Source organism: Salminus brasiliensis, chromosome 21, assembly GCF_030463535.1.
Source record: "Salminus brasiliensis chromosome 21, fSalBra1.hap2, whole genome shotgun sequence".
NCBI classification, from domain to species: domain Eukaryota; kingdom Metazoa; phylum Chordata; class Actinopteri; order Characiformes; family Bryconidae; genus Salminus; species Salminus brasiliensis.
The window spans coordinates 8,222,485-8,241,604 of NC_132898.1; the positions used below are offsets into that span (position 1 = coordinate 8,222,485).

At 47.5% G+C, this 19,120-nt stretch overlaps 1 protein-coding gene across 1 annotated transcript; it reads left to right on the forward strand.

The window, feature by feature from the left end:
• The first annotated feature begins 976 nt into the window (after window positions 1–976).
• On the forward strand, window positions 977–18,217 carry LOC140543197 (uncharacterized). Its single transcript, XM_072666227.1, has 2 exons — window positions 977–1,756; window positions 14,872–18,217. Exon 2 carries the CDS (start codon window positions 14,911–14,913, stop codon window positions 15,025–15,027), a length of 117 nt encoding a protein of 38 aa, XP_072522328.1. The 5' UTR covers window positions 977–1,756; window positions 14,872–14,910; the 3' UTR covers window positions 15,028–18,217.
• Window positions 18,218–19,120: the final 903 nt, after the last annotated feature.

Here is a 19,120-nt window from a genome sequence, read left to right on the forward strand (position 1 = left end):
CGCCATCCCTCCCTCGTACGACGCACTTCTGCACAGATTCATTCATCCCCCCACACCCCCCACACCCCACCCTCATCTTCATGTCACCCTCTGTTTTCTTTTTTTAACATTTATTCTCTCCCCCACACCACGCTATCCCACTCGTTTTTGTCACGGCTGAGGAAAAGAAAATGAGCAACCTGAGAAGCGGAGAGACGAGAGGACGGAGGACAGTGGAAAGGGACCAGAGGGAGAGCTTTGAGAGAGCTCTGTCCGGCCGTGGAAGGAAGAGACGAATGCGGCACCTGCCGAGCGTCCCGCAGGAGCCGGGCTGGGCGCTCCCTCCTCCTGTCCCAGTGATGGATAATCCCGGCAAGAGCCCTGGGAACAAAACGCCAAAGAGAAGAAAAGAACCATACCAATGAATCGCTCCACAGCCCAAACGGGGCAACCGGCAAACAAAAGCCAATCTGATGTTGTTTTTCTCTGCGTTTTTCGCACAAACTCAAAGTTTCTGAACGATTCCTAGGAGTCGTACAGTTAGAATCTTCGCTCTTGCCGGTTCCGGACCTCTTTTTCACCGCTCCCTTTCTCTAAGGAAGAGTTTGGGGTAAGCTTTTTTTTGCTTGCTAATTGTGCAAGAATTTCTCAGGACTTCAGCCTCGCTGAAAAGCACTTTTCATTCCAATTCATTCCTTTCCAAGCCCTCGGCTCAAAAGAGCTTTTTTTTTTTCAAGCCAGAAAACCTCGTTCCTCTCTCTGGCTTTTGAGGCTGAAATAATTGGAGCTGGAGATTGCCTCGCACTGTACCAGAGCCAGAAGAGCGGCCGTCCGACCAATTCGGAGAGAACACCTGGCGCAGTGTTTCTCGGGAAGTGCCATTTTCCTGAATCGCTGTATTATCTCTGAGGAAGGGGGAGGGGGGGGTTAGGGGGTGTAAAACCACCCAAGACGTAGCCCTTGATGATCTGGAGGCGATATGTTGTCCGGACTAGAGGGAGAAAGAGGGACCCCTAAGGAGATTAAAGAGCGAGGGCCGATTCAAGATACCAGCGCAAGTATGAGATGCCATCTCCTGTGGTCCGCGCAGCATCCCGAGGAGAACAGTAATGAGAAGGAGGACGACATGAGCTTTTTGAAACCCTGAAAACTCTGAAGCACGGAGTGCCTCTGTGATGAGAAAGGGCAGCGCCAAGACTTGCGGTGGTGCTTTTAGTCTGTACCTCTCCCACCATAAGACACAAAGCCAAGTTTGAAGGGAAAAGATTCCTTCAACCTTTAGCACACACTTCTAAAGCCAGAAGAAAAGAGAACTCGGCCCAGGACCCTCAATCTGTATTGTACCCCCCCCCCTCCCCCCCATTCCTTTTCTTTTACTCTCTCATTCTCATTTATTCACTAGGCCCCTTTTTCTCGCTCTCCCTATTTTTTTCCCCTCCCTCTCGAGTCGCTGAAAGCCGCGGATCGCTAATCCATGGGCGTTCCGTCAGATTGTCCATGCTGATTTTGCCACTGATTGGCCGTCTACTTCAGACCCTCTCCTCCTGTACCCCTCCTTCACTCGCTCTTTCGCTCTCCTTCATTTTTACCTCCCTTCCTCCTCCTCCTCCTCACTCCATCCCTCCCCCCTCCCTCTCACTCTCTCACTCTCTCTCGCTCTCTCGTTCTATCTCCCTTTCTCTCTCTCTCCCTGCTTCATTGTCTCAGTGTGCAGTAGCTGAGCTGCCGGGGAGCCGACCCTTTTTCACAGCTCCGGCAAGGACACGGCGAGGTTGAGGTGAGTGCTTCTTGAGTGTGTGTGAACGCATCCCTACGGCTCTCCACTCTCACTGACACCTCTCTTCCCACGGGCTGGGTGTGAACCAATGTCCCTTTTACATGTGCGTCCACCACCTTTTCTCACGTCACCTAGGTTGTACGTACCTGTACGTCTTTTCTGTCTTACTTATTCAGTGTGAGTCATTCGCGCAGTGGGACATGTGTGTGTGTCTGTGTTGTCTTCTTTGTTTGGGGAACGCGACAATGTCAGCTCCTGCATGTTTTGGGAGGGTAGGGGGGCAGCTTGTAGGAGTGTGTCAGACAAGTGGGTTTTCTCTTTTGGGACCTCATGTTTTAGAAATGTGGGTTAAAGGCTTTTGCTTAAGGGTGCAGCATTAGCCGATAAAGTGTGAGTGAGTATGTGCGCGGGAGAGGGTGTGTGTGAGGTTATTAGGATGCTGGACTCGTCCTCCTCTCGTTAGCGCTCGATTGCGTCGCCTTTCGGTTCAGTATGCGGACAGCCTCGGGGCAAGGGCTGCTGTGTCCGGCACCGTGGCTGGAAACCGCTGACCACTGCTGCATCTGTGCATGCGCTCTTGTTATCCCATTCATGCTTGCGGCTCAAACTCGCACACGCGCCGGGATCGTAACACTTTGGAACACAGTGATACACACACACACACACACACACGCACACACACGTTGGCTATGATAAATTTAGGTATTCCCCCAGGACTGGATGGAAATAGTCGCCATGCTAAATTAGGACAGGGCTCTAAAAGGTACAAGTCCTCTGAAAGGGAGAGCGTGGTTGTGCAGCCAGTGTGATACTGTGCTGTTTAAGAGAGTTTTCTGGACCATATGCTGACACACATCTCTAGCGCTATCTCTAGCCCCTTACTTGATGTCGGTGCTACTGCTTTCAGTGACACCCCCCTTCCTGCCCCTCATCCCAAAGCAGGATCTCTGCAGTGACACCTTAATCTCTCACCGGCCTGTCAACACGATGCCTTTCAGAGAGCGAAAGTCCCTTAAGATCTTCATTTCCATGCAGACTGCTGTTACCTTTGTTACAGCGGTTGGTGTGCGGCTGCTTGGGAAGCTACTCCGTTCAGTTCAGACTCCCTTACAGTTCTGCTGTTGTTGCATTACTAGGACATTTCTGAGGTCTTTGTTCTTGTGAAGGGGAGCTTTCAATCGTTAAGCGTTAGCCGATTTCCGAGTGGGTTCCCGTCCTGTCCGGGTGGTTTTGCTGGTATCAAAGATTGTGAAACTTCGTACTTCAGAGCCTCGCCACTGTATTACTGCGTACAACTGCAAGACGAGAGCGGCCGAAGTGGCGGGATTTACCTAATCCCCAGCATGGCGGACCATAGACGGTGGCGTGGAGTCAAAGGACTCAGCCTCTCTGAGTAGAAAGTGGATTTTTCACAGTGAAACAGGATTCCCTTATTTCCAGCGTTCCCCTGCTGCTGGGGGACGTGGGAGCACAATGGGAGTGTGTGTGTGTGTGTGATTCTGTGCACTCTCTTTATGTGTGTGCGCGTACAGGTGGGTGTGTATGGGGAGAGGGCAGAATCCACATGCTGCGAACGTAAACTGACAGTAGCTAAATTAGTCTGGACAGATTACGGTGGGATCCGCGCTCTCGTTCTGAAAGGGCTGTACACCTACGGGGGGTGGTGGTGGAGGTGAGTGGTGGAGGTGGATGTGGTGATGGGGAGAGGGGGGTTGGTGGGGTGATACACTGAGCCCTGCTCAAAAACAGCAGGTCCGCTGAATCCTGTCCTTCCCAGTGAATGCCTGTCTGTTTTACACAAAGGCTGAATGCAGAGAGGGAGTAAAAAGAGAAAGGAGAGGTAGGGTAGAGCAGAGAGAGAGAGAGACATACGTAATTGGAATACAATATATAGAAGAGTCCAAACTGAGGATATTATAATGTATGGTGATATTATGCTTTCGTATGAACAGCCCCGATTTGTCACAGACAGGAACTTTTATGAAAAAAAACAAAAAAAACAAACATATTACACAAATTAGACGAATGGCATGGAGCACTAATGCAGCTCAATCTGGCTCCCCCCGTTCGCCGGGATCCCCGTGTTCGGAGACAGTAGTTCATCTCCGACCATCCTTCCACCACTTCTTCATTCTCCCACTTAAGCTGACGCCCGAGACAGTGGGGCTGTCAGGATTAAGGCTGCTGAAGGAGCTCTGTCTGCCTTCAATAACTCACCCTCCATTCCCCCCATCGTCTCCATCCCATCTCTCTCACCTGAGACCGCTTCCAATCTGCCATAAAATTGGTCACATCCTAAAATCTTTGGAATAGTTGACCGTATGTTCTCACTAGATTGCGACCTAAATGCACAGAATTGCGTGGAACGATTGCTGTCCGGGTCCGATTTGTATGACTTGAGTAGCAATTTTCTTTTTGGAAGAAGGGGATTCCTCGATGCTTTTGAAGTACGTCAGAGTTGCAACGCAGCAATTACTTGGAAGAGACTTGTTGTAAGAGGCTAGGATTGTGGTTTCGGTGTATACAGCACAGGGCATCCTGCCTTTCAGGGTTTTCGTATGCCGCTATATTGGCATTCTGGACAGGTTCAGCGATTACGTCATTTTCTAAAGCTCAGTGTTGACTGTTACTGGGGAGGTGGGTGTGGCTGAGCGCAGTGGTGGCACCCTCGTCTGACTGGGCGATGAATCGCTGGTAGAGGAGTAGAACAGATCTCCTGCACCGCTGCCTCCACAGGGTGTGGTTTACGTGCTTATTTTGTCTTGTTTGTGCTTTTGCTTTGACTGCGGATGCTGCCATGGCTTGGTTGTGGTCTTTCAGTTCTATCACACCACAGCATTTCAGTTAATGAAGAAGGTTGAATCCAGAATTGTAGTCCGTCCTCGACTTCAAAATCTAATTCAACAGCCTCAAACCACGACCCCACTGTTTTTGTGTCTCTTGCAGAGCTAAATATGGAGCCACTGTCTGTCTTTCTCAGTTTCGGCGATTATTCAGTTTGCATTATCTAATAATGGAAGTCCCGGAATAGTGACGATAGCCAAATACAGATGTAGCCACGATGCCCAAGGCTTGAGCTGCTTGACTGAGATGCGAAGATGGTGTGTGTGTGTGTGTGTGTCTATTTGGGGACAAAATGTGCCCATGATTATGAAAATTAGATTCCTCAGGGGTTGGGTAAGGTTCTTCAGGGGTTGGGTAAGGTTCTTTAGGGGTTGGGTAAGGTTACGAACTGGTGGAATATTTTGGTTTTCTAGCTACAGTAAAACTGGGGGTCACTGGAAACACCCCACAAAGACAGGAAAACAAGCCTGTGTGTGTGTGTATCTGAGCGTATGCTATTGGCAGGCATTGATGACCGTGATTGTGTTAGTGGAGGGGGACCCCAGCCTTCAACACAGCAGCTGCCACCATTGCATCACTCACTGAGTGAGGCAGAGAGCGAGGAGGGAAGGGGCGAAATGGAGAGGGGTGGGGGGGTTGGTAGAGCGAGTGAGTGAGCAGGCAAGCGAGTCAGTGATTGAGTGTAAGACGGACTGAAGAGAGAAGCGAGGGAGAAAAAAGAAGAAAGAGAAAAGGGGAGTTGAGCATCCTCCACATGAATGCTGAGGACTCTCTAGTGCAGGAGTGTGGTCATGCCAGAGCACAATCACCCACAGCCTACAAATTCATCCCAGCCCAGGGAGGGATCCTACACCTCCTGTGTAACCTTCCTTTTCTCCCTCCCTCTGTTTTATTCATCCTTTTCTCTCATTCGACTGGTAATGACTCTCTCCCATCAATTAGGCTGACTCCATGCTAACGCTTTTTCGCTGCTGAATAAATACATAATGATGTCTCGCCCGCAGCCCCCCATTTCTCCCCGGAGGTGTGGAGCAGGGGAGAAAAAAAAAAAAAGAAAACCCTCTCACCTCCGCAGGGGAAGGCATTTGCCAGAGATAAAGCTAATTTAATCCGATGAAATGTGACATTTGGCGGCGGGCGCTCCGATGCTCCAGCATGGGCCAGAGTGCAGGTGCTGCATCAAGATTAATGAATCGCCAGCAGCCAAACCGTTCACTCGGGCGAAGGGAGAGGGAGCGGAGTGCAGAGAACGCGTGCCAGGACAGCGAACGGCAGGAGGTCAGAGTTCTGGTGTGTTAAAAAAAAAAAAAAAAGAAAGAAAGAAAGAACGAAAAAGGTGGGCACCGGACCACGTAGCTCGCGTGGCCGTTTGTCACCAGCTGAAGCCTGCTGAGAGAGCCTGAGAAGGCGGCTACCTTGATTAGAAGTGCAAGTTCTTTTTTTTTTTTGGTGGTTCTCTTCCTCTCTGTTTAGTTCTCCTCCTCCTCCTCCTCTCAGTGAACCTACTGCTGTTCCTGAATTGTGTAACCAGCATGGAGGACGCAATATGCGTGTGTGTGTTTCTGTGTGTGACTGTTTACTCGCATGGTTAACAGCACCCACGGTTGGTGGGGAGTTTCCTTGCATGGAAAAAAACAAAAAAACAAACAAAAAAAACACCCGTCCCTGCCAAGCCAAGCAGATTGGCACTCGGCTCATGCCAGGGTACAATAAATAATTATTGCCTCTCACGATTACTTATGGTCTGCTGAGTAGAATTTCATTAGGAAATAAAGCCTATTAACGCCCAACGACTAGCTTTCTGCACAAACCTTATAATTACTCGCTGCTTGTATCCCAGCGCTTTTGCTTCTTAGCTCTTGGTTGGTGCCTCAAATTAAGGGGGTCAAAACTGTTTGGCCCTCCGCTACAGGACTGCCCCCTTTCCCTTATGTTCTTCTCCAACATCACCTTGACCTCCCCACCTCTCCTAAATTATGGCGGGTGACAGGGTGGCCTCATTAGGAGAGAAAAAGAGGGCGCTCCGTATTCACCAGAGGACTCGATTACCATAAAGTGACAGTGAACAAAAACAACTCAGGGATATGAGGTAAGGAAGCAGACCTGTGCCCTTGATAAGCTAAGCATAGCTGGGATTTGGCTGGAAATTTGAGACAAGAGACAGACCCTATACTGAACGGCAGCTCTGTTCGCACTGTTAGCTTGATAAAGCTAAACACACCAATGAGAGCGCCCTTGCTGAAAGCAGAAAGCCGTGTGTAGGAGAAGTTAAACAAGTGATTTCCTCTCAATTCTAGTGAAGAACAAATGTATTTCTTTTCAGAGGGAACAAAAGCATACTCCTAAAAATCATTCTTGTTAGCAAACTCTACAGTACTGTACTTGGCCAGTCTTTGTGAAGAGCTTGCAGTTAGTTACATAGGGGACACCACCTTCTTTTTCATTGCGCTTCCTCCGAGATGTTAACTCCACCTCAAGCTGACACCCATTTCCCATGCAGTAGTAATTTTCCTTTTCCCCCTCCCTGCTCGCTTCCCTATTCTGCCATCTTTCTAAGAGCACCGTGACCTTCTCCTACTTACCTGTGCTGCTTTGTGGTTTTAGATAATCCCTCAGTGCAAGACAAGAAATCCCCCCCCCCTCCTCCTCCTCTTCCTTCCCTCTCTTTTTTTTTTTCATGTATTGATCTTAACCATGTTTGGATGCCTCAGCAGGAGAGCTGAAATAGGCTTATGTCCTCACATTCATTTGTATTGTTTATTTTTATTATTCATTTTCTTCCTTGAGTGTGCTCGCACTTGTGCTCCTCCTTCTCCAAGCCCTAGGTGGCCAAGTGTGCTTGGATGTGCTTAGTCTCTGGGTAGGATCTACCCGTGTCATTAGCAGCTCGGCGAAAAGGCCGGCGTAATAGTGTTGTGACTGTTAATAAGCAGTGCTTACTCTTTTCTATAGGCAGTGTGTGTGTAATTAGGTGGGGCGGGATGAGCCGTGCTGTTTGATCAGGAGACTAATGCACAGCTCAAAGGAGCTCGGGAGAGAATAGTGGGGAGATTGCCGAGCGCTGCCGGGAGGCACAAAGACCACTGGCGAAGGCTGCAGCTGTCTCTGCTTTAAGCCTCCCAAGATCAATTTGCCATATCCTGGACAGAGACTGTTTAGATAGCCGAGGAAAGCGAGACAAAAGAGGTTGCGTTCTATGGCCGTCCTCTAGGGGGAGACGTCGACCCCAAACAAACAGTGTACCTCGGGTGGAGGGTTAGAAAAAGGGCTTTCTTTTTTCTATTTGATTTAATAACTCTTAAAACAGACACACACACACACACACACACTCCCACAAACTCCCTCCCTAGTTACTCTTCTGCCACTCATATTGATTCGTCCATGATAGGCAGGCAGTGCCCAGTTTCATTCAGTGACAAAAGTATCAGTGTCTGTGGCCCTTACAAAGAGCTGTTTACCCAGGCCTCCTTACAGAAAAAAAAGAGGGAGAAAAAAGAGAAGGAAGAGCAAAAAAAAAACTGCCCTGTAAGTGTCCTGAATGGAGGCTTTGTTTGCAGGGGCCAGAGCCCAGCGTGAGAGGACACAGGGCACTGATGGATACTTATACCTGGCCCCCCTGGTGCCTCAAATGCCTCAGCCAGATACCACTTCCACAAACGCACCCTCTGTCCACCTCTTCTCCCGCCTTCCCTGCCCCGCTTTGTGTACGAACAACCGAAGCTTTTTCTTGCCTTTGCGCTCTCTTTTTTTTTTTTGGCCTTTCCATTTTCTGCGCAAGAGCAGGGGGAGGGGTTTGAACAGTTGTCCAGACTCACCTGTGAAGAGTGGCTTGCGGAGAGAGAAGAAGGGGAAAGGTATGACCAAGGTATTGTCCTTTTCTCAGAAGCCTAAAAGCAGTGATCAACTCTGAAGCTTTTCCAGGGGCTCTTTTTCTAGACAACCTGTTGAACTGAGGTGTTTTCCATCACGAGGGATCTGGATTGAGAGGTCTGCAGATTTGTTTTTTCTTTGTCTTTTCCATCATGGCTGAAGCAAATAGGCATATAACATATCTTCATCATTGGTGATATAGATATTAATGCGTCTCTGCAACGCTATGATTAGTGGCATGTCAAATACAGGATGGTTTAAGTGGCTCTCTAGGCCTTCCAACCAAGGAACTGCAGTGTGGCTAATCACTGAATGACATGAATTGTTGCTTCTTGAATGTAGACTGTAGTAGCTTGGGGCTCAGGTCTTCCTTTCTGAAGAAACCGTGCACTGTGTTGTCTCGTCCGTCTCAGAATTGCAGTATTTGCTCAGATTTGTATGAATGCTTTCATTGCAAATGTACTTTTAGACAGAAAAGGCAAGTTCAGCGAAACAGCATGTGAAGGAGGCCAGTGGGACGACCTGAGCGACTTGGTTGAGCTTCTTTTTTCTTTTGTTCTATTTTTGTTTTTTTTAGAACGTATGACTCACTTTCCCTCCTCACCACCTTCCACCCCACCTATCCCTCCTTTCCCTTCGTCTTCCCTCCCTCTCACGGCCGCTCAGACAGGGTTGAGATAGATAAGCACCACTGATCAATGAGGCCGCGCTTCGCTCTTTAACTAGACTCTCTCTCCCTGCACGGAGTGCAGGGCGCCGTTCCGGCCACCGCCATCCATTTCACTCCTCTCCGGCCAAATGGATCCGCTGGAACGACGGGGATCGACTTCTTTTTGTTCGCTTGTTCGTTCCTTCTCGCTGCGCTCTGAAAGGACTGACACGCACAAGACAAAAACCAATCGATCGTCCTGTCGATGAATCTTTTTTTTTTTTGTGAAATGCCATAACCTGATCGAAACGTCAGCCCAACATGCCAAAATTTGATCAGTGGCTAGAAAGAGACGCCAATGAATTATAGCCCGGGTGACCCGTGGCTCTTATCTGTAACTGTCACTCGTGCCCTTTGCCATTCGTCCTCGCAAGACAGAAAGCACCAGGGATTCAATTGATGGCTTTGAATTTGAATTATGGAGAAAGCCGCCCCCTTAATAGCCTTGTGGCCAAACTTTGTTTCTCCGTCGCTGAACGTCAGGATTATAGTCTCTCATGTCCATATGTGGGAAAACCTCGGCTTATTGGCCTGTCTTGCTGGGAAATAGATAGATAGATAAATAAATAATTGCATAAGGCTACTGCCCTTTTTCGCAGAGATCTTGCTAACAAGCGAAAATCAGCTTACGACTTCTTTCCTCGCCCTCCTTCATCATCCTATCACCCTCTCTCATGTCCAGGATGTGGGAGACAGAGGGCGGATTTAAGTCTCCCCCTGACCCTCTCTGTCTCCCTTCTCTTCTCATTTCTCTCTCTCTCTCTCTCTATATATATATATATATATATATATATATATACATACATAGTCAGAAGTGGTTCCAAATGTACAGAACTGGAAGCAAGGAAGCAAGGATTAGGCAATCTACTTTATCTATGCACCAATCCATTCCCATGACAAAGCCCCCCTTTGATTAACGCTGTACCTTTTTTTCAACCCTTTGTTGGTTGTGAGGTCTTGGAGAGCATCGCTGCGTGCGTTTTTAAGACCTTCGAGAACTGACTTAGGCGTTCACAGTTTGACATATTAAAAGAGAAGGAAACTTTTCTAATAAAGAAAGCTAAATGCTAAATTAAACACCCTGATCTTTGGAATACAGGTGAAATGGTGAAAGTAATGAAAAGGTGAAGTAATAAAAAAAAGGAAAAAGGTTTGTTATTGCTAACTGCACTCAGGCTGGAGTCATCCCTTTTTCTGCGAGTTAATTATTCATGCCTTCTGGGAGCCTCTCACTTTTCTTCTCACATGAAGTGGTTTTCCACTAGGCCTAAATAATCTTTAAAAGGACGAAACCAATCCAGGTACTATAGACCCAACAAACAGGTTTAAGCTTAGCTTAGCGAGTCTGTGAGGGCTGCCAGTCTGAATGAGACTATCCCTTGAGATGTCTGCACTGGTGGCTCAACATACCATCTTTTAGTCCTCTCTTCCTTCATGTTTTTGAGCCTGTGCTTGTCGATACTCCAGTCTGGGGTCTTATCTCAGAGCCTCAGCGGTGTGCTAGCCCTTCCAGACCTCTCTGCAGCAGACAGACATACAGGTGCTGAGGGACCGGTTGCCCGTTTAGCCTGCTTGTCCGTACCTCAAGGAGAGCGGCGGAGTGTCTCTCTCTGGAGCTTGTCTGTTGTGGGCATAGTGTTGTAAGAAGGGGGGGGGGGGGTTGGGGGTGCAAAAAAACAGCTGAAGAGAGTGTGGAGGGGGTGGGTGGGCTGGGAAGGACAAGCGAGTTGGCATGTCTCTGCGGTCACGCTTGGTCACTGCTGTGTTTTATGGCTTTCTATTCCTATGTGATTTTTCTCTGCCATGTCACATAGGGTTCAAAGCCATTGGGTACAGAGTGGAAGTTCAGCTGGGGACAGATGCAACCAGGGAAGTGCACCTGCTATGAAGCTGAGGATCTGCAAGGTATAGCTCTCTGTACGACGTAAAGAATGACGCATCTTAGTAGATTATCAGGTTGGTTTGCCTCACAATGGAAGAACTTCCAGTCGCATGGCTGGCGCAGATTGCCTTGACATTTTCCCCCCAGTATTTTTCAAGTGCTGACAGTCCAACAGACTGGATATGGCAAACACTTTGGTTAATCATTGGAAAAAACGCGAATGTTCTGTTCTGTCAGGGGGAGCACAGCGTATGAGCATGAGCTCACTTTCCTCATTCCATTTCCACCTAAAAAAAACAACCCTGTTTGTACAATAGATGTTTGTTTCGTCTCGAACGTCTCGTCTTATTTCCCTAATTAACGCTGGTGTACCGGCAGTGTGCTCATAATGGCTTGTCTTCCCACTCTGTTCAGCTAGTGTGGATTGCTGCTGCACATGCTATATATTTTAGCGCCCAGCAAACACAAGTAGCTCCTGCGCTGTTCCATCCATCTTGGTAATGCAGTTTGCATCGAGCTGTGGAATGCAGTCATGCTTTTAATATGGTAATTAAAAGTGCGGCTGCTGCTGAATGGAAGCGCTAGTCTTGCTGCTGATGTGTGTGACATTATGGCACTCAGGAAGTGGCAGGCATGCACAACGCTGGCAGTAATACTACCTGATTATTTCCCTCACACACAAACACACACACACACACAGCATGCCCAGAGGCACTCTCCCTGCATGCTCGTAGGCACCTGCAGCACCGTGGCTGGTAATTGTCCCCGTGGCAGGCAGTTTTAGCGGCGTGTGGAAAGTGCCTCGCTTCCCAGTTAGAGCGGGCTGCTGAGTCAGGCTGTTTTTAATGAAGCCTGCAGTATTTATCACCCGTCTCCCGTCCTTAATTAGACTCATTGGGAGCAAACGGATGGGAAGTGAAATGTTAATGTTGTATTTCCTCTCGGGCAGTGGTTCACCCCTGCTTGTTATTGTGTGGTCGAGGCAGCGGTGGCGGCGGGAGCTGAGGGAGTCAGTCGCGAGCGAAGAGCAGACAGTTGCATCGCTAAAAAAGAAACGGATAACAATAACGGCCATTGGAGCAGCGAGAATCTGGGTGGGCAATTTTTTTTTCTAGACCAGCAGACATCTGTAGGCACACCGTGGCGCAAGGCCCCGAAAGACTTGGCTAATTTGTCAAAGTGTGAGTGCTAACTTGTCATATTCGAGAACTGCAGCTGTCTCGCAGCTTCCTTTGTGCAAGCGTTTGTGTGCTGGGTGCTGGGCGCCTGTGTCTGTGTCCACCACTGCGTCTACCTCTATCTTTATCCAGGTGTTTCAGACCAGTGTGTGTACACTGTGTGTTTCCAGGGATTTGGCGGTCATGTTAGAAATAACAACGCTATGTAGGTATAAACCTCTTTGCGTGTTTGAGGGTGTATGTCCGTGGGATTTGCCGTGGGTATTTCAGTGCGTGTCCTTCGAGAGCTAATGATTAACAAGAGACTCTGCAACGCTCCACTGGCCTGCAACCCTTCATCTGAATGACTGAAGCCTATTTCCCTGCAGCTACAGTACTGCTCCGGACACAAAATAATACCATAATAAGAGTACTTTCCTGCAACCTCAGCAAGCAGTCCTCCTCCACTCCAGTCACAATTGCCCTAAGCACAGCTCAAGTGCCGTGTGCACTAGAGACAGCCCCCCCAGCAGCCCTTCTCCACCATGAAAACAATCATCAGGACAGTTCATCAGGTCTACAGCCTTATGCCTGAGCCCATCTCTCGCTCTCAGATTGCCCCTGAGATCTCTGCTTGCCTTCGTTTGTTGCACCGTGCCGCTACAGTTGGGTTTCCATGCAGGTGAAAGCTAAAAGTTGGAAGAACATAAGTCAGAACAGATCAATCACCTTCCTGCCAGGTGTGATTTTTAAGCATAGGACACATACTGCTCTGCGGACAGGCCTTTCGTAACCTTACTCCAAAGACAAAGCCAAAAAAACCCAACATTACAGATCTCCTGGACTGAGATGTGCTGTAGCTGTTTCTCAGAACTGAGCAAGGCAAGGTCATCTATCCATTTCGTTGCGCTCTAAGATGGGTCCTGCGTTCGCTTACTGAGTAAACTGGCTACCCTTGGGACTGTAAATGGCCTCCCTAGTTTGTCTAAAACAGGAAAGCACGAGTCTGGTGGCTTTAAGTCGCTTACATGTGTAGTTCTCATCGGTGGAGAGCCCTCAAACGTTACTGGCAAATGCCCTAATGGGACCACGGGGACTTCCTGAGGTTTCGCACAGTTGAATTCACAAACGCATCAAACCCCCTAGTCACATTGCTTTTCTGTCCACGTTCCACTGCACAACCTTATACTCTGGCGCACACACACATACACGCACACCCACTGCCCTCACCGAATCCTTTTGCGCCACACCACATGCATACGCATGAACTGATATTGTCGGCTCCCCATCCATATACATAAGACAATTCGGGTCCTTATTGAGGAGGTCTATGGACGAGCACAACCGCAGTTTCCGCAGCTTCCCCACACATGACCTCCTCTCTGTGGTGTGGCTTAAGATGCGAGGGTCTTTCAGGAGTCTCAATCCCTCCGAGAAGAAGCACCACTCGAGTTAATTGTGGCCTGCGTGTGATATGATAGGCACGACTTGCTGTTGCCATTCTCTCACGGAAAAGCTCATCAGTGCACAAGGTGCCTGGCGCAGCCAGCCAAGTCCCAAGCGCATCCTGCTAGTAATCTCCCCTTTGCAGCACAGCACAGTATTCAGCAGGCCTGCAGCCCAGAACAATGCAGAGCCCATAAACACAGCAGGCATGCCAGGCCTCTACACTTCGGCGTCTGTACGATGCATTGTAGCTCTGCAGTACTGACCCGTCCGTGCTCCACCAAAAAAAACAAGCTACTGTTGCAAGGTTGGACAAGATTTACAGAACCAGAAATTGTAAATCATAAACTACATACAATATGAGTGCATTACTGGTTTCAAATGATATTTATTTTATATATGTATGAAAGGTCACACTGTTAAGGTTGATCAGGTGTATTGTCTTATGTAATCTCGACCTTTATTACAGCTACAGTTATAATATAACAGGTAATATTGTCATTATTCCTATTGGCTACCATCATTTCCAAAGATATATATGTAATATTTACATGTTTAACAAAAATACTAAGGGCTAAAATGAATGTGTGGCTGTATAAAAGGCAACATTATCATTATTATTATCGTTATTAGCAAAAAATGCCATTAGTGGCCATTCTTGCCACCAATTTGGAGGCTGCCTCTTCACATATGCTAATAAGATACTACTACAGCTAACCAATAGCATTGAAAGCTGATGAGGACTGTCTTAGTGGTACTATCACCAATTCTGAACATAGATAACATCAACTAGAGTAGTCACAGCTTTCTGAGGCACATCTTTTTAGAACAAAACCAAAATAATTGGCACTTGGCCGTCGTCTTCCTGATTTCAGCATTTCAATACTGGCACCTTCAATCCTGGCTCAACTCAGGTACCTGTGCACATCCCTATAGGCTTATAGGCTATAGGGTTAACTGACTTTGCAACAGTATGCACAAAAGAACTCATTTGTGGGCAGATCGTGGTAAATTATGATTTCGAGGCTTGCGTGTTTGTTAGCGTACACTGAAGTACGTATTCTTTGAACGTTTGAATGCCTTGACGTCTACCCAAGTTTCTGTGTCTGGTTTGACTAGAGACCATCATGTGATGTCTGTGTCAAAGATTGATCATCTTCATCAGCACCTCTTGTTTTCCTCTCTCTTTGCCCATGTGTCTCTGCAGGTGGCGTGGATCGTTGGAAGAACAGGAGACAGGTAGGCAATGCCTCAGTTCACCTTCGCCTGCTTCTGCGGCCTCCATGGCCTCTGCCGCCGGAAAAAGAAGAAAAAGAAGGAGGAGAAGGAGCAGCGGCAAGTTGAGTATGAGACAGAGGTTTGATGTGTCGGGACTGAAACAGTACAAAGCCTCCTTGCAAGCCCAACATCGGGCAACCTCAGGGTTGAAGTTAACAACTCTGGTCAAGCGGTACTTCAGGAAATATGCTCACCAAAACAAAGCAACACCAAGACTGAACAGGCTGTAGTACATACTCTTTTCCCTGAGCTCTTTAGCTCTGAGTTAGTCTCCTTTATGAATGAATGAGTCTTTCAGTCCCAGCTGCCAAGGTGAGGCCACAGACTTGGTCATTAACTGAAACTTGTGCATTGAACCGGAGTTAACACCCCAAAGAATTTGGAACAAAATTATCTGTCGTTCAGAAAATGAACAGGGGCAGGTGTTTTGCTGTACAAAATACAGGTATTCAAATATATACTGTCTCCTGAATCAGGGTCCTCAGCCCAAGCCACTGTGCGCTTGAAATGTGATGATAGTATTTTTAGTAATGACAGCTGATTAATGGCCTTTTCCATTTATGTATGAAAGTGTGTTTCAGTAGAGGCTGTCAGCTATGAAGGTATTCCTCGGCACCTGGTTCTGGTGCCTTCATTTTCCAACAGTTTGCCTGTTAATTGACTTCATGGTAATTATGGACCCCTAGGGAGAACCAAGTGGCCCCTTCGCAAATGCCACTACGGTAAAGGATGGTTACCATCTGTCATTTCTTGGGTACACTTCAAATCTGGCCGTGAGCAAGTTTCACCTGACTTCCCCTCAATTATTGTGCGGAACTTGGAAGGCGACGTGGCATGAATTTGAATGAAACGTCTGGGTGGAGTGTGAGTGTGTGTGTGTGTGTGTGTGTGTGTGTGTGTGTGCAGTTTTTTTTTTTCTTTTTTTGGTTTTTTATTGAGAGGTATGTCTGGAAAACGGTCAGGACACTACATCAAACCATGTAATCAGTCAGGGAGAGGCTTATTCACGCTGTGAATTGGACCTTACCAATCATATCATACCAGAGCAGTCTGGCAGCCTGTTGATAGAGAAAAGCGTGAACATGAGTCGAGATTCAGGGGCCTGTGTCGGCTTCCTCTGAACAGTTTCTGACCATCTCTAAGGATACGGGGTAGGAATGAGGAGTGATGAATATGCAGACTATTTCTAGGCACCTTTTCCTCTGACCTCAAGTGGTTGCTCACGTCTGTAATTTCTTTCTAAGGTTAATGTGATTAGGCCTTAAATGGCAGTGGTAATTTATGGGGGTGGGGGTCCTGTCCAAAGGTTACAGAAGTCAACAACATCTTATTAGGTCACGTCGACACAAAAGTCACCTCATCACCCGAATACCAAAAAGTGCCCCACCAAACTAAACTTTGTCCAACAAAGTTCCTTAATTATCGCTTTTCTTAGCACATTTATGCATGTATAACCCCCAAAGCTTGTGTGAAAAAAACACCCATCAGCCCTGCATTAATATATTCAATTAAAATGGGAAGAAGTTCACCATGGCAACCAGTCTGACCAAAACTTTGGCCTTTGGGTGCAGAGGTTTGAATGGGTTTGAAAATAGCAGTAATTGTGGTGGTAAATGGCAGGCCTCATTAAGGAAGGTGATTATGCAGTCCACGCCTGCTAGGATGGGGCGACGCAATTAATCTCTCTCAACAGGAAGCGGGCCAGGATGACGGATGCTCCTAAATCTGATGTCGCGGAAACAAAAAGGAAGAAAAAGTCAGTCTTAAACTTGGGATAATCTCCTTATGCATATTCAGGCGCAGGGCTTCGGAGAACGCTTTAATACTAGAGAGTGTTAATAATTACAACGCCTTTCTCCCTCATGTGATCTTGGGAAGAGATTGACAAGTGTTTCGTTTGCAAGGCGTCTTAAGCTGGACTTAGCGTTCCGATTAAACAGGATTTCAATTTCTTTAGTTTACTATAGGAAGCATGAGCAATTCTCTTATAATCTAAACATGCATCTGAAACAAGAGATGGCCAAATCAATTTTGCGGAGGTGAGCGCCTGTTCGCCAGACCAGAGTTATCACGTTGTGGGAGCAGGACCTCTGTCAGACGGAGGACAAGATTTAATGATGAGGAGATTGAAATGGTTGCTAATTACCTGCAGCCGCGCTAATTGGCTACATCTCTCTTGCTGCCTTGAAAACTGCACTTTATATGGGCAGGGGTGGCATAAAATGAGCACAATGCATTAGTGCTGGACTGTTTTTGTATGTTTGCGCCATTAAACAGTGACAGCAGTCGAACATTTTATTATAGTTTTTTAGGACCACCAAACATCACATTTTTTGTGCTAATGTTGAAGCTTTTCTTTTTTGTGCTAATGTTGAAGCTTTTCAGCTTTTGTTCCCTTGTTTTTTTTTTTGTTTTTTTTTGACAAACCAAAATATTCCATGTCAAACTGTGATATGAGGAAGATTCCCGAGTGCCGCAACTGTCTAAGTGCTGAACCTATGTTCGAGCGATCGCGAGTTTGTTCCCCAGTAATGCCAGTGCTGGAGGTCCAAGAGACCATTATTGGCTTCGCTCTCTGTCTTGGTGGGCAGGGCGGCCCTCCCTCTAGCCAATGTAGGCATCTGTTAGCTGGTAACTGAACTGGCAGTTCCTCCCAATGAGCTGTCCAACAACATTACATTAGCAGCAGTTCACTGGCTTCCCATGCTAGCCTTCACCCTTCCAGCACTGGTAGCATTGTGTGATAGGGGGAGACCTAGCTAGTGGGTTAGAATTGCTGAGGCCTAAAATTGGAAAAAACGCTGGGAAACTGGACTCCAGGTACATCGATAGAGTGGTTTGTAGTGGAGTTATTTCATATAGTGAGACCTGATAAAAAATAGGCTTGGAACTTAAAACCGGCCTTGGGTTATATATTGCTGAGGGCGAGTTGTTTGAGAGAATGTTGTGTGTCTGTATGCCACCACTTTCCACTTGTCCTTAGAGGAACAAAGATACCTGAAGCTAGTACAATCTGAATACTACATCTAAAGCTACCAGTTAATGACATTCAGCATAATGATTTTATGCGAAAACTATTTGGTGCAAACATTACAACACTCATTCATAATTTACACTGTAAGCTCAGGATGTGTGGAAGATGTTGGTATGCTTGTGGCTGTACTAGATTTTGAACCCAGTTCTATGCCCCATGGAAGCTTATGCAAAGGCATTTTTGGCTGCATCTGACATTAGAAGCACACATTTGAAACACTGAAAACCTGGAAAAAAAGATTGGACTGGACTATTCCTTTAAACCTTCCAACTTTCTTTAGCCCAAACTCTCCCATTAAACTGTAAACCTACCGCCTGTCAGCCCTCACAGAAAAAATGAAGGGAACACAAATAATCGGTGTCACACGCAGGGCGACATTTATCGCGTTCAGGCTTCATTTTTCAGCTGTGCTGCGTGAGAGATAGAGACGGGGTCGGCGACACTCGTTCGTCCTGCCGACGGCGCCGTTCCTTCTCCTCTGCGCTGACAGCCGACCCGTCTCCGCGCCCTAATGAAGATTAAAGCAGGCTTCCTCCTCTTAAGCTCCTCTAATTAGCCAATCGTCCGGACGGACAGGCGGCCAAGGCCCTGGCCGATGGCAGCCCCTGATAGAGAGCAAGAGCTGGGGGTGTGGGGGTGGGTGGAATGGGGGTGAAGTGAGATTGTGTAATTGCGACGGTAATGGATTTTGTCGGGAGCACCTGTCAGGGCCCCGGCAAAAACAGCCAAGGCAGCCGGGGAAGGGAATTGGAGTCAGGATGCCAGTGAGCTGAGCTTCTATCTGAGCCAAGCTCACCTGATTGCCAATTTAGGGGAGTCTTCATGCATCAAGCGTCAAGAGCGCAGGCGTTAAGGGGCCTGGTAGGTGGCGATTCTCTGGGCAAGCCATTAAAGAAAGTGTCAGGGCGAATAACCGGCCAGACGGGCAGGATTGAAAGATAAAACCAAAAGACGTTTAATTTCCAATTGAAAGCGTGGAAAATGAAAAAAAGGAACGCACCAGTGAATTTGCCCCACTAACACGAGGCCCTTGGTCGGAAGTGCTCTACCAACCACACAAAGTTGATGCGAGTGAACCTGGCAGCCGCATTGCAGGGAATGGGGCCTGTTAAGGAATGAAAAACACACCATCAGAAGTCAAAAC